The following is a 16007-nucleotide window of genomic DNA, read 5'->3' as shown; positions in this document are numbered from 1 at the left end:
CGTTGTTGTCGGTGATCAGGCCTACCACTGTTGTGTCATCGGCAAATGTAATGATGGTGTTGGAGTCGTGCCCGGCCATGCAGTCATGAGTGAACAGGGAGTAAAGGAGGGGGCTGAGCACACACCCCTGAGGGGCCCCTGTGTTGAGGATCAGCGTGGCGGATGTGTTGTTACCTACCCTTACCACCTGGGGGCGGCTGTCAGGAAGTCTAGGTCCAAAAGGCTTCTTAACAGCTACTACCACCAAGCCATAAGACTCCTGAACATCTAATCAAATGGCTATTTGATTGCCCCCCCCACTTTTACCCTGGTGCTACTCTCTGTTTATTATCTGTGGATAGACACTTTAACTCTACCTACATGTATATATTACCTCAATTACCTTGACTATCCGGTGCCCCCGCACATTGACTCTATACCGGTACCCCCTATATATAGCCTCGCTACTGTTATTTTACTGCTGCTCTTTAATTAAATGTTATTTTTATTTCTATTTTTTAGTTAACACTTATTTTTCTTAAAACGGTATTGTTGAGGGCCTCATGGGTGGTGCAAAGGTCTAACACACTGAATCGCAGTGCTAGCTGTGCTAGTCTGTACGGGAGATGCAGCGATGAGACAAGACTGTAACTACTACCAGTCTGTACGGGAGATGCAGCGATGAGACAAGACTGTAACTACTACCAATTGGGGAGAAAAAAGGGAATATAAAAATATAAATAATTAAAAACTGCATTGTTGAGGGCGTTTGATTTAGGCATATTTTAGCAATTACATTTACTTTTGATGGGTATATTTAGAACCAAATACTTTTTTACTTTTACTCAAGTAGTATTTTTCTGGGTGATTTTCACTTTTACTTGAGTAACTTATTATTAAGGTAACTATACTTTTACTCAAGTATGACAATTGGGTACTTTTTCCACCACTGATCACAGTCAAATTATTTTATAAAAGTACTTGAAGGCAGGAGTAATATTTTACCAACTCTATGCTGATGTAACAGTATAGCTTCCGTCCCTCTCCTCGCCCCAACCTGGGCTCCTCTGCACACATCAACCACAGTCACTCACGAAGCATCGTTACCCATCGCTCCACAAAAGCCGCGGCTCTTGCAGAGCAAGGGGAACCACTACCTCAAGGTCTCAAAGCGAGTAACGTCACCGATTGAAACGCTATTAGCGCGCACCACCACTAACTAGCCAGCCATTTCACATCGGTTACACTGAACACACTGCTTGCGTCGCGTGGGCAAGCATTGCAAAATGCACGTCAACAAGCATCTGTGTAGCCAGGGGCTAAAATATAACATGGTTCTATTTGTGATGGTTGACACGCTGCAAGTCCCATCTCTCTCATTTCCTCATTTTTTAGGAGCATATACCCACGTGGGTGATTGAAAGATGAACTGAGGTCCACTCTCCAGTCCAGTTGGTGGTGGTAATGCACCTTGAAGTTGGTTGCCAACCGCCATATAAAGTCCAGATAAGAAGAAGAAGCCTGAAGGAGGAGAGATGACTAGAAACAAACGCAGTTTACTCTTTTATCTGTGGATTCATTGTCGGAGTAGAGGACCTTGTGCATTTCAGGGAAAATACCAAACCAATGTCAGCGCGTTGGCAAAGGGATCACTGTAGGATGACATTAAAGTCCCAGCGTGCCAATAATGGGGGGTGCTTTGTTATTACCGTCTACATCAGATTCACTGGCAGGGCCAATCCCATAAACTGTAAGGCCATGTCAAATGTGGCTACAAGTGTAGAACCTCCCATTTGTCGTAGTGAACTGAAATTGGGCATCCTTGTCTGCTCAGAATGCCACGCCTACCTTTATTCGTGTAAAGAACTCGACTGTGGTTCATCATCATGTCAAACAAAGATTAGTAAGTGCTATTTATTTTTTTAAGAACATCAAGCTCTCCTGCAAAAATCGATTTAAATTTGCCCTAAAATTATATGATATAATCATACAATTATAGCCTAATCTTATTGATTGCGCTGCCTTCAAATAATGGCTATAGAGTAGACAAAAGCCTGCCATTGCATAATTGGTGTGGAGTATGTCGCTCATAAAAAAATTAAACCATCAATTGGTCAGGTATACGCTATAGCCATTCAAGCTATGGAGGAAATGTACACTGTTACTGCCAAATAATGGACCCGGCACTACCACGCGCTCAGTATACCTCTGCTTTTCATTGGTTCACTCATCATCATCAGCACCAGGGAAGCTGAACAGCGCCAGAGGACGCATAGCTTTCGGAGAAAAAAGGAGACAAGACAGAATCCCTAATGAATCCTTAATGTGTCTGACTTCATCAAGCCATGCGGCGACAATTCGATACATTGATTGTCTGATTGGATAGAACTGTGGTAGGCTATATCATTTCTCTTTTCTTAAACAATTGTTTTTCACCTGCTGATTTATCGAGGCGAGAAGCTGTTGTTCAGACAATTCTGCAGAGAGGAAGCAAGCGTTCAATGAAAAATGCGGGAATTCTCCGCTTTGGCCTTGTTTTTAACCATCGTTTTACTGTCATAGTGAGGAATGCCGGGTGGTGTAGATTGTCAATGTCATCGCTCCGATCAAGTGCACCTTGTGAGCCGCCAGCGCCGCATCAACAAGCATCACGACCACCACCCGACGGGGACATCGACACGACGCCTCTGAGTCCGCCGCTCTCCTCCGGCTTGTGACATGACAGCCCGGGGAAGAAAGAAGAGGATCAAGCGGCACAGACCTGCAAGCGGACGTGTGGATTTGAATACAAAGGCCGCGGGTAACAATCATTTTGAGGGGCTGGAGCCCACGGAAGCCCGGACTGCAAGAGAGGGCAGTGCCACACAGACACCGACAGGCTACACCTGCGATACGAGACATAGAGAGGATCCCATATCACCAACTGCTGTTATTTCATCTGTTCCCCTATTCCAAGATCAGGCCACCTATCTGTTTTGTCTTCGTGCGTAAATGTGGATGGAACTGATTGCGTTTTTGGATAAAATGCATTGACTAATGTGCCATTTTAACTATAGCGTCTGGATTCAATGGGACGTGACAGAGATTGATGACACATTTATCCCAAGTCCACAGTGTTATCATCCCGTCAAGTCCCCCTGACTAGAACCCTAACCTCATCATGGGCTGCATACAGAGCATCACCTGTAAGTCGCGCATCAAACGTGAAAACATAGTGGTCTACGACGTTTCCGCCACTATCGACCACTGCCCAACAATCATTGAGGAGAATTCGCCTATAGTGTTGCGCTACAAGACGCCCTATTTCAAGGCCTCTGCACGGATAGTGATGCCCCCTATTCCCCGTAATGAGACTTGGGTGGTGGGTTGGATCCAGGCATGCACCCAGATGGAATTCTACAACACCTACAACGACATCGGCATGTAAGTTGAGTTCTCCTCCTGTTTTGAATTCCCCCATCAGGAGGCTAGGTGCTGACTGTCCTCTGTCACAGGGGACTGATGCTCCACCCTCCCCCTGATGATATGTCCTAAACTGTCACCTCTTTGGTGCATTCGGCAGGTGCCAAAGCAAAGGAACAGACCTTAGTCATTGTTCCTGTGTGTGTGTGTGTGTGTGTGTGTGTGTGTGTGTGTGTGTGTGTGTGTGTGTGTGTGTGTGTGTGTGTGTGTGTGTGTGTGTGTGTGTGTGTGTGTGTGTGTGTGTGTGTGTGTGTGTGTGTGTGTGTGTGTGTGTGAGAGAGAGACATCTTAAATGCCATAAATCTCTAAATCGGTTTTGTGAGGCATCAAAAATTACGTGAATGCAATGCAACAGTTGATGTATGGCTGTGTGGGTACATGTGTTGCAGAGCATTTGTGCACACAGCAGGGTAACTATGCTGTCACCATCTTTCATTCAAACGCCCACCAATTGATTCTGTTCCTGTGATTTCAGCATCAAAATAGAAACATCTGAGGAGCTAAACAACTGCTTCTAGACACATTGTGTTCACCGAAACAATGGAGGGAGAGATAGATGCACTGACACTCCCACGCTCCCTCCTCTACCGGAGACACAATCACACACCCACTGACGAGCAACACATACCTCCGCCTCCAGCACTGCCTGGGGGTATTTTTCACTGGAGGAGGCATATGTGAGGGGATGTTTAACCCTGGCTGGAGGTGGGGTGTCTGGGGGTGCAGAAAAACACAGCGTACAGACAGATGGAGTTATTCTGAGGGGGAGACAGTGGCATCAGGTCACACCAGCTGACACCCCCTCATTGGCCAACAAACAAATGAGATATGAATCTACTACTGACGCACTGAACACATACAGTATGGAGCCCTGAGGTAGAATAGAGATGGACATGCTGATTCCATTTATCACACATACAGTATGTATTTGTTTGTCTTCCTCTGTTCTCTTTGAGAATGTCTAATTCCCAAATGTGTTTGTGTGAGACACCTAATGCCTTTTGAAACTTCTCGTGACCCTACAGTGTTACAAGCCACAACACAATGTCAATCAGGGACCAACTAAGAACAGGCTCCAACCCACCATCTGTTAAACTGTAATCTGACCCTTTGTCCTCCTGCAGGTCTAGCTGGGAGCTACCAGAGCTGTGTGAGGGTCTTGTGAGGGCCATCAGTGACTCAGATGGGGTGAGCTACCCCTGGTACGGCAACACCACCGAGACGGTCACCCTGACGGGGCCCACCTCCAAGCCCTCTCGCTTTACCGTCAGCATGAACGATAACTTCTACCCCAGTGTGACCTGGGCAGTGCCCATCAGCGACAGTAACCTGCCCCTGCTCACCCGCATCAAGAGGGACCAGAGCTTCACCACATGGCTGGTGGCCCTCAACACAGCCACGCGGGAGAAGATCCTGCTGCAGACGGTCAAGTGGCGGATGAGGGTGGACATCTTGGTGGACCCCTCCATGCCCCTGGGCTCCAGAGCCACCCTGATGGGCCGGACGCACCAGGACCAGCCCCGCGTCCTAACCCGCATGGAGCCTATCCCCCCCAACGCCCTGGGGAGGCCCAACGCCAACGACGCCCAGGTGCTGATGTGGAGGCCCAGGAAGGGCCCGCCTCTGGTGGTCATCCCTCCTAAGTAGAGAACGAAGGAGAGAGGGAGGGGAGGTGGAACTATGGGACCGGACATCCAGCCATGATGAGATCAATATGGACACCTGCCTTAAATCTCCACCACTGCCTTTGAGTAGAGCGGGAGAAGACCATTGCCTGGATCGGGTTTAAATACAGGACAGACCTACAGACGGACCCCTGCCTTAATAAAGTAATTTGGCCTGGAGAAGCAAGGAGGACTTGTGGGTGTGCCAGGCCCAGCAGGCTTCAGAGTAGGCTACACTCCAGGGGAGCAGCCTGTAACCTATCGCACACCATACTGCCTCACGGAGATGACAGAGCAGCCATCTTTAATCACAGATTGCTCTGGGTCTATGACAGTGATGTAGAGGGCTGTATCTCAAATGGAGCCCCATTACTCTTTGGCTCTGGTTAAAGGTAATGCAGTATGTGGAGAATGCGTTGCCATGTGAGACTAGCCGAAGGTGTGAGAGGCACAAGAGTACATGTATGTGGCTTTATGGGTATAATACAGGTGGTATTGAGGTGTATAATGTATTTTATATGTAAGAACAAAGATTGTGGTACATTTAAAGTCAGCCTTCATGCTCAGTACAGTTACAGAAAGGGATGGATGTGTTACTGGGAGAGGGGAAAGACAGGGTCTCTAAAGCAATCTACAGCAGCCCCAATGAGAACAGCAGTGTAGGCCAGGCCAGGTAGTAGATGAGTTTCATTACAAACGCTATATATTCATTTTCAGAAATGTTGGTAAGTTAGCTTTTATTGTTTAAAGAAATATTGAAAGAGATGTATGTGTTTTTTCACTATCTAATCATGGCATGTTCAATGACAGACATGCATTTGTTTGAATCTATCACTTGATGGTTTCATTTCAGAGAGACAAATTATATTTTTGTTGTGCAAAATGCTATATATCCACCTCACTCTCTGAGAAATAAGTAGTTATGCTAGGTTTTATAGAATGAAATGTAACAAATAGCTACATTTTTAATAAAGAAATGTACAAATGATACATATGTGATATCTTTATATATTTTATTTTACAAAAATAATTCAACATAGTAATATGAGATCTATATGTAAAACATTTACATTTGACATTTTAGTAATTTAGTAGATGCTCTTATCCAGAGCTACTTACAGTAAGTGCATTCATCTTAAGATAGCTAGGTGAGACAACCACATATCACAGTCAAATATACAGGATAGAAACATTCCATTCGAGCTAAACAATGGATATATAGCGTTTTCCCCCCAAAAAACATTTCATACATATCTAAAATCTATGAATAAAAAATATGAGAAAAGTTATATTTTATACACACATGAAGGTGAAAAATCATTTCTGGTGAAAAAATACAAATGTAAAAAATTGGTGGATATAGCATTTTGGAAATCAATTTTTCAGATGCAGAAAGGAGACTGAGTGGGCCAGGCCAGGTAGTAGATGAAGAGCAGACTGAGTGGGACAGGCCAGGTAGTAGATGAAGAGCAGACTGAGTGGGCCAGGCCAGGTAGTAGATGAAGAGGAGACTTAGTGGGCCAGGCCAGGTAGTAGATGAAGAGGAGACTGAGAATGTAATGGGCGTGTCCCTCTGCCCAGGTTTTGCTGACACATGCCAGATCTTACAACGTGTGAATATTTTAAGTTTCAGCTAACCACAGCATTATGGTTGCGTTCCCCTGTTCAGATGTTGCATGCATCAACCAATGCCACATCATCAACTGTGTCATCGACTGACAGATTGCCATAACATACAGTATATGGTTAGCTGATACGTAAAATACCTATCTAAACGTAAGTTCTGGCAGGCGTTAGCAACGCCAGGGCAGAGGGACGCTCCCTACGTTATAGAAATCTGTCAGTCGATGACACAGTTAATGACGTGGCACGCAACCATTGGTTGATGCATGCAACGTCTGAACAGGGGAATGCAACCAATATGAACTCCTCATGCTGCTCATTACTGAGGTGCAAACCATACTAGCCTTTACACTGACACACACATCCCCTCTGTGACTAAACACACATGCAGACACACACTTATGTACACATCCCCTCTGTGACTACACCCAAGTCATTATCATAAGAGGGACGAGTGGGATATTACAAACCATTTGTTTAGATTGGAGGTCATATCACATACCGTGTATGGTGGCCACTGTATGGTGACAAACGTCCATTGAGAGCCAGTCACTCACAGTAACAGATGTGCCTGAGAACAGAATGACTCGGACTGGAGGATGTAGTGGGACAACACGGGGTGGTACTTTACAGGGTTTCAGAATGGATGGGTGGGAGCTTTTGCATGCAAGCAGTGTTTTTAATTCAATAAAATGATTCAAATAAAATGTGTCTTTTTTTATAGAACCTATTTAAATCCCTCTGCAAACGTAATCATTTCCCCCCTCAGTTGCACATTGACAGTTCATGGGTGTATGTGTTACAGGGGGTCTCATGCACAATATGCACTCAATCAGAAAATGTATTAGTGGCAAAAACAATAGGGAGTGCATCCGTTTGACTGTGTGTGTTCATATCATGGCTCAGAGCACTTGTAAAACTTCTACAAGGGAGCATTATATGACGCACAATGTTACAACAACAGAGTCGTGATATAGAATGATACACTTGTCTTTGACGTAGGAAACATTTCCTTTATGGACTTTGTGTTCCTAATGATTGGTAAATACAGTAATAAAGTCAACCTTCCCCACTTCCCCAAATAACACACAAATCACATTACACCAATGCGTGGAAAAGTACAGAGGTCTACAGCAGTGAAGCAGTAACATAGTTCATCAGTATGTCTGTGGAGTCCAAAACATCCGGACTATTGTCACAAGTCATGAGTGAACATTATGGCCTTCAGGGAAATGCACAAGTCAGAAAACTTCCCTGCCTGTGTCTTTGTTTTATCCATCATCTTCATTATTAAGATGATGACAATAATATAAAGACAGGGGACCCTACCCAACCAGTTTTGACCCAGTGCAATAACCTGCCTGGCAGGTGTGTCCAGTACACTGCTGAGCTTGGTCATGACTCATGGGTCTATTTCTCTGTGGTGGCAACTTCCTGATCACACTTTTTTAGTCGAGGAACTTATTGGGCTGCGTTTACACAGGCATCGTACCGGCGTTTACATATAGCCACGTTTTCACAGGCAGCCCAATTCTGATATTTTTTTCACTAATTGGTCTTTTGACCAATCAGATCAGCTCTGAAAAAGATCTGATGTGATTGGTCAAAAGACCAATTAGTGGAAAAAATATCAGAATTGGGCTGCCTGTGAAAACACAGCCACAGTGTCTGAGGCCCATGTCAACAATGCCTCTAGGCTAGTGTCCTTTGCTCCTCTTTTCTCTCTTCTGCTCCACTGTTTTCTTCTCCTCTTCTTTTCTCTTCCCTGACATCCCCTTCGGTCCTCGGTGATGTCCTCTAGGCACGGCTGGGGTTGGGGGATGGCTTATCCTCGTAGCCATACAGGAAGGTGGCCACGATGACAAGTACTGCACCAAGGAAGAACACACTGGAGAGGACACAAATAAATTAAAAACACAGCATTACACGTGTCAGAGCCAAGGGACATTAAAATAGGAAATTGAAATAACCTGGCTAGAATGTGTGTACCTTGTGGGTTCAAAGTCCTCAAGCCAGAAGTAGGATATGAGTGTTGACAGGATGATGGAGAGTGACGTGGCAAAGCCCTTCAGGATGTTGTCTGCATACTTGATGACAGCTGCTATAACCAGCCCTCCTAGTGCCTAGAGAAACACACACCAGACATGGACTGGATGAGCAGAGTGGGGTAGTTTGGGCAAAACGGACACTATAATACTGCTAGGCTTATACATTTGGAATCAGATCAAGCAATATTCCCTTAGTAAAGAGGCATGGCAATATTCATTCTGCAATATTAACAGAACAAGCTTTTTCACTTAAAACAGAATACTATTTGACCAGAGTCTGGTTAAGTGGGTAACACTCTCGCCTCTGAAACCATATACTTATAAAAAACGGAACATTATTTCTCCTCATTGGTAGCTTGCGAATTAGTATTGCATTTGGCTAAATTTGACCTAAAGCTGATAGGTGAAGTGAAAAGACAATAGTGAGATGTACCTGCAGAGCCACCACTGTCCAGGTGATTGTGTTGTATCCCTTGAACATCCCAGATTCTCGGACTCTCTCCCCATCGTATGCAAACATCCCCATCAGACCAAACACCAGGCCAAACATTCCTACAGCCAGACACACAGGTCAGATGATATGGCAGTTTGAACTGATGTAGGATTGATAGGAAAGCAGATTTAGCATAACCCTGCCCGCATTAATAAAAAAACCAATAACCTGTGGTGCTTGACTGGAAATCAAAGACAAATCATGTCTACATGCATAGACATGAATACATTCATGCCAAAAACACTACACTCATCCATTCCTTATGAGGATGAATCAAGTCTCTTCTCTGTACATACACTTGATACAGGAAACTAGCACAAGTTCACACCAGGAAATGAATCACAGGAGAATTAACACACGCTTCACACGTTCAGAGGTAAAAATAAACTCAGCAGGAAGACTCATTTGGCAGAAAAGGAGCTGAGAGACAAACAGGGTTTCTGTGCAGTGAAAAGGAAAAAACACTGTAAAACCTCCTTTCAAGGACCCGGTAGAGATACTGGAGCTCTGTCATAAACAACATACCTTTAAAAATAATGGGGTAATTCTGGGATGAAAAATTCCCTTATAGCAAGAAAACCCTACTATAGTAGAAACCTTTCATGCTGACCCAGTTGGATGTTGCGGATCCAGACGCTCTGTTTGGTCTCTTTGAGGATCTTCTCAAAATAAACCCCAGCGAAGCCACTGGAGCAGCAGGCCACCAGCACCGCCACCACGCCCACAAACTGGGACCCATCAGACATCTGCTCCTTCTCAGGGGCCCCGAGGGATTCGGAGGGCCACTAGACATCGGACACACAAAAACACACACACTTGCACTAAAACAATTTAGTCACTGAAGTGTGTAAATGCAGGTTTCAAAAAAGTGGATTGTAAAGGAGTTAGAGTAGAGTTTACCTGCACAAGTGCGACCCCAGCCATGAGGATGAGCAGGGAGAGCCACTGGTACACACCCAGCCTCCGGCCCAGCATGGACACTGAGAACAGGGCTGTGGTGAGGATCTTCAGCTGGTACGTCACCTGGTGGAGAGAGACAAGGGGAAAGCAGGGGACACCATTTAGAGACCATAAAAAGTACACTACCCCAGACACAAGTAGATATCCCACACAGAAACATATGCGTGTGTCCACACAATTACAAAACAGACACACACACACACACTCAGTGGAGGCTGCTGAGGGGAGAATGGCTCATAATAATAGCTGGAACGGAGCAAATGCAATGGCATCAAACACATGGAAACCATTTCACTCATTCCACTCCAGTCATTACTATGAGCCTGTCCTCCCAAATTAAAGTTGCCACCAACCTCCTGTGCACACACTCCATAACAGGTTGTCTTACCTGGTAGGTGGCAGCGTCCAGGTTGGACAGAGCCACATAGAGCAGGTTGTTCTGTAGGGTGTAGATCCCAGAAGGAATGGCCAGCTTCAGGGTCTCTTTCGGCTTGTGAGTGATCTCTTGCCTCAGAATACTGTTCAGAGCCCGAACATTGTAGCCTGAGAAACAGAGCCAGGCAGGAGAGTGAGAGAAGAAAGCATTTCATTGGACAGTGTATGCCATGTGTATCATGTACATATATGACTAATACAACTTGAAACTTGAGAGGGAGACAAATGGAGGGTCAGCTTCCCTAAATGTATACTTGCACATGTATATTTTTAAACAGTTGTATTTTCTTTGAGGACACTCACTGTGCTCCTTGAATATGAGCAGCACACAGGTGATGATCTTCATGAGCTCAGCCACCACCACAGCAGAGGAGGCCAGGTAGCGGGGGCCATCCCCCTGTAGTGTGCGGGAGTAGCGCATGGCCAGCACCAGGAAGGTGGTCTGGAACACCAGCACCCACAGAGACAGGTACTTCAGCCTGGACGACACCATGTTGAGGACAGCAGGGTCACTCTGGTCTGCAGGGAGAGGAGATAATAGTTAGGCACTTCAAGGTGAGGGGGCAGTCTTGAAACATTCAAAGGAAGGACCAATGGGCCAAATGGCTGCAACTCTTGCTCCTGTGGTCAGGCACTGGAGACAAGCTTCAGTGGTGTGAAGAACAATTAGCTTACACTGACACTGTGGCCAGACAAACATGCTGGCCTCCTACTGGCTCAAAAACAGCAACACAATGCTCTATTTGTCCGCAAGACCAGGGGCACCAGCAGATACCATATATGACAGTTTCCTAGTTCAATCAAAGATAAACAGACTTTTAATTGTAGTGTGGTAAGGTCCGTTTGGACATTCCCATGATTGTAGAATCCCCTTTTCAATGATTTTACAGACAAAAGTCAGGCTACATGCATAATGACAGAAAGTCAACAATGACTAAATTAATAATTCAACTTTTGTTTATTCCGTTTAATTACAGTCAAAACAAGAGACACCTTCCTATAAAGTTGACTAGCTAGTTTGTACAGGCGTCTTCTCACGTTCATCACCAGCGCCACTGACTCATCATTCTCACCCAGTTTAATAATGCAAGGATTGCAGACCTACCTGGTGGCACCGGAAGAAGCTAGCTAGGTTATACAAAAGTTTAACTTGAGCCGTAATTCTTGAAGTGTGGGTTGTAGTGCAAGCTATCTAACGTTAGCTGCCCTGAGTAGCTAATTAACTCAGAGGTCTGTTAGCCACACATTTCAAGCAGAGTTTCTAAACCATATTGTACTGTCTTAGTTCAAGTCCTCTCGTCCATTGACCCAGGCTGGCTCACAACAACGGTATTCTACCATTGCCCCTTCATACCGACGTAATTGTCCATAATACCATAATTGTTGTCTGTGTTATTACGGTAACTATTCTAAAGGTGCAAAGACATAGCTAGCTAAATCAAAAACATTTCGTATAATTTTACTGAGGTGTGTTCGAATACATAATACTAATCGTACTATTTGTGACGTGAGTATATCGTATGCTTATTGGTCATAATATGGATACAGTTAGTATGCCAAAAGTTCCCGGATGTGTACCAAATTCGCCAAAATACAAAGTATACAAGCAGTGGACACCATGTCCTCATCATGTCTTCTCTACTTTTGGTGGCCTTAACTTCATGTTTTGCAATTATAATATTGACAAAATTCCAGTGAAACTTTCTGCTTTTCATCGGCAGGTTTTCTTGTCATGGTCCTTAATTTATAAACACAATTTTTCTCCACACAGATATTATATGGAATAATCGGGATATATTGTATAAAAATACTTCTTTGTTTTTAGAATATTGGTTCCGAAATAATATCCTATTGGTGAGCCAACTGGTAAATGCAGAGGGTATTTTACTCAGTTATAAGGAATTCTTATCACTTTACAAGGTCCCTGTAACACCTAAAGATTTTGCAATTGTTTTAGATGCTATTCCCTCAGGTGTTGCTCTGTTATTCAGGAACGTGTCAAGACCTGACCCTCCGAGCCTACCTTCTATTGACCCTGTTGACTCATCAGGAAAGATTTGTTTCTCTTTTGGTCCATTCAACAACAGAGCGATATGAACCTTGTTTCAGCAGGATGTTGTATCTATACCTTATGTCATGCCTTATTAGAATGGATTTATTGATAATATCTGTTGGAAAAAAGTTTGGATGTTGCCACACACATACCTACTTGTTAACAAAATGTTAAAATGTTTTTATTCACAAATATTATCCTGCCAACCACTATATGAATAAGTTTAAGGAAAACAACTTAAATTGCTCCTTTTGTAATAACCACCCAGAAACAGTGTTGCATCTTTTTTGGCATTGTATTCATGTAAGAAAACTGTGTCAAGACATCAGTAGATTTATAATTGAACACATTTATGAAGATTTTACACTATTGTGGAGAGATGTACTGCTTAGATTCTTTACATGCGATTTAAAATAAGCTGAAACATTTTTATGTCATTAATTTCATTATTCTTTTGGCCACATTTCATATACACAAATGTAAATTTACAAACAAAAAAACATTTTCTTACCCTACAAAAAGAAATTGAACTATTTTAAGACAGTTAAATACTCTAACAAAAAAGCGGTTCAAATTGTAAGTGTATGTATGTCCCTTAAGGTCCTTGTGTAATTGTAATGTGATATTGTACCCCTAGCTCGATGTCCATTGTATATAATCTATATATACTTGTTCCCTCATGTACTTTCTGTATTGATTTGTTGTTAATAAGAAAAAAAAGCAGTGGACACCATTTCCGTGCTTTTACGGCCCATAATGCAAGTCTTCAGAAAATGGACGTGGCTTCAACGTTTTCAAATTTGAAGAAAATTGAGGAAAATATGCAGGCAAAGTCCGACGAGAGCGGATACAAATGAATTGCATTAACTAATTATGGCAAATGTTGAGCAATTTTTCAAATAAGTTACGTTGGCTGACAATTTGTTAGCAATGCTATCCTTACCGCAGTATGTACCGGTATGTTAGCTAGTTACCTAACTCTAGTTGGCTACTAATAATGTTACATCAAACTTGCCAGGCAGTATATGAACTATCTGCTATCTAACTACCCAACGTTTATTGACGTGATTATTCACATTATTAGCTAACGTAAACTCGTACATCACCTTGGTCCATACAATTGCTTTATTTTAGCACCCCAAAAACGTAATACTTCCAGATCAACTGTAATGTCAATACCATTGTAAAGCACAATTTCTCCCCTTTCCAACAGAATCAATTACATGACCTACACACTGCCTGTTTCAGCATAATTCAAGCAGGCAATGAGCCCCGTCTGGTCTTTTTAAAAATGGCAGGTGGGGAAGTGAAACTAATGCGTGATAGTAAGGAGAGATGTCGTGTGGGAAAATGGCTTTTTTTCACTCGATCTGTCCAACTTATCACCTTATCGCCTCTAAAATGTAAATAAAACACTAAAAAGAGTTTATATAATGTGTCATTACATATCTATTTGAAGGTTTGTGCCGAATTTTTGCGTTTTTAGGGCGGTGCTAAAATGATCTTAGAAGTAAACAGCGGCTTTGAGAATGATGATCGCATGCAATGATGATGCAAAAAATGACGCAAAAAATGACTAGGTAACCCCCCCTTACCCCGCCACTGTCCATTTCTCGTTTTTAGAGGATGAGAGAAGTGCTACACCTGGTGGAGAGAGATTGAAAGACAGAAATAGTTGCTTTATGCGTGCTGTACGTTACGACATGACACGCCACGATGTAACAGAGGGTCCGTTCTTTCAACTTTTCTGAAATACTATAGAACCATTACCATGTCGATCAACGCTTGAATAGAAACCTAGTTCACACCCCCGATTTTGAAGTCAACACAGCCACTACAGTCCCATTAGTATTCTTTGTAGCCTCGTTTGAATGTTGGGGTTGCGCACATTTGTATACGGAATGGGGTGAGTTCACGTTAAGTGGTATAGCCATTGCTCGTTTCAATGGACATTGTTAATTCCGGCTATCTACTCCAATTTCAGAGTGCTCTCATCTGAGTGTGGCAGAGCCAGAATAACTGGTGAATACCGGTTGAATATGGCCGGTGTCAGTAAACGTCGGCAAAAAAAGCCGAATTATATTGTTGCCAGCAACACAGTTAGTCACCAATGCTCTGGATAACATGAAAACTGCATAACATGAAAACTGCCGAACCAGCCCTGCTTAGGCCGAGTAAAATGGTCAGAGTGAAGTGTTCTCTCATTTGTGTCTGGAAGTAGCTAACCAACGTTTATTAGCGATCCCTCTTCATGGGGTCCAAACATATTAAAGCACTTGCATTACATATAATTATAAAGATAAAACAGTACATCATATAACATTACAGTACTACATATATACAATACAAAATGTTTGATACCACTATACAACAATATCCCAATGTGTGTGTCTGTACCTTTGTGTGTGTCTTCACATTCCCCGCTGTTCCATAAGGTGTATTTTTACCTGTTTTTTAAATCTGATTCTACTGTTTACATGAGTTACCTGATGTGGAATAGAGTTCCATGTAGTTATGGCTCTATGTAGTACAGTGCACCTCCCATAGTCTGTTCTGGACGTGGGGACTGTGAAGAGACCTCTGGTGGCATGTCTTGTGGGGTATGCATGGGTGTCCGAGCTGTGTGCCAGTAGTTCAAACAGACAGTTCGGTACATTCAGTTTGTCAACACCTCTTACAAAAACAAGTAGTGATGAAGTTGATCTCTCTTCCATTTTGAGCCATGAGAGATTGACATGCATGTCATTAATGTTTTATCATGATAATATTTTAAAGGGGTGTCATTAATGTTAGCTCTCCATGTACTTTTAAGGGCCAACCTTGCTGCCCTGGTCTGAGCCAACTGCAATTTTCCTAAGTCCCACTTTGTGGCACCTAACCACACTACTGAATACTAGTCTAGATGCAACAAAACTGAGGCCTGTAGGACTTGCCTTGTTGATAGTGTTAAGGCAGAGCAGCGCTTTATTATGGACATACTTCTCCCCATTTTAGCTACTGTTTTGACCATGACAGTTTACAATCCAGGGTTACTCCAAGCAGTTTAGTCACCTCAACTTACTCAATTTTCGCATTATTCATTACGAGATGTAGTTGAGGTTTAGGGCTTAGTGAATGATTTGTCCCAAATACAATGCTTTTAGTTTTTGAAATATGTAGGACCAACTTATACCTTGCTCCCCACTAACTGCAGCTCTTTGTTCAATGTTGCAGTCATTTCAGTTGCTGTAGTAGCTGACGTGTATAGTGTTGAGTCCTACGCATACATAGAACATATTTGGTATAACTCT

At 43.3% G+C, this 16007-nt stretch overlaps 2 protein-coding genes across 3 annotated transcripts; one reads left to right on the top strand and one right to left on the bottom strand.

Moving 5' to 3' along the window:
- The first annotated feature begins 2177 nt into the window (after positions 1–2177).
- On the top strand, positions 2178–5886 carry LOC112222003 (protein FAM78B). The gene is made up of 2 exons (XM_024384929.2): positions 2178–3402; positions 4566–5886. Exons 1-2 carry the CDS (start codon positions 3140–3142, stop codon positions 5086–5088), a joined length of 786 nt encoding a protein of 261 aa, XP_024240697.1. The 5' UTR covers positions 2178–3139; the 3' UTR covers positions 5089–5886.
- Positions 5887–7720: 1834 nt separating this feature from the next.
- Positions 7721–12178, bottom strand: LOC112240708 (UDP-N-acetylglucosamine transporter). Of its 2 annotated transcripts, none has more exons than XM_024408988.2 (8): positions 11770–12175; positions 10968–11183; positions 10618–10772; positions 10170–10292; positions 9880–10054; positions 9210–9328; positions 8718–8851; positions 7721–8616 (listed from the first exon to the last, which is right to left on the bottom strand). In XM_024408988.2, the coding sequence occupies exons 2-8, from the start codon at positions 11155–11157 to the stop codon at positions 8526–8528; spliced, it is 987 nt and encodes a 328-aa protein (XP_024264756.1). In that variant the 5' UTR covers positions 11158–11183; positions 11770–12175; the 3' UTR covers positions 7721–8525. The 2 variants fall into 2 exon arrangements, with proteins under 2 accessions (XP_024264756.1, XP_024264815.1); XM_024409047.2 differs by having other exon boundaries at positions 8443–8616; positions 9867–10054; positions 11770–12178.
- Positions 12179–16007: the final 3829 nt, after the last annotated feature.

This window comes from Oncorhynchus tshawytscha, linkage group LG01 (genome assembly GCF_018296145.1).
Source record: "Oncorhynchus tshawytscha isolate Ot180627B linkage group LG01, Otsh_v2.0, whole genome shotgun sequence".
In the NCBI taxonomy this organism is placed as follows: Eukaryota; Metazoa; Chordata; class Actinopteri; order Salmoniformes; family Salmonidae; genus Oncorhynchus; species Oncorhynchus tshawytscha.
Note: the sequence above shows the minus strand (reverse complement) of the source record. Positions and strands in the feature narration are given on the sequence as shown.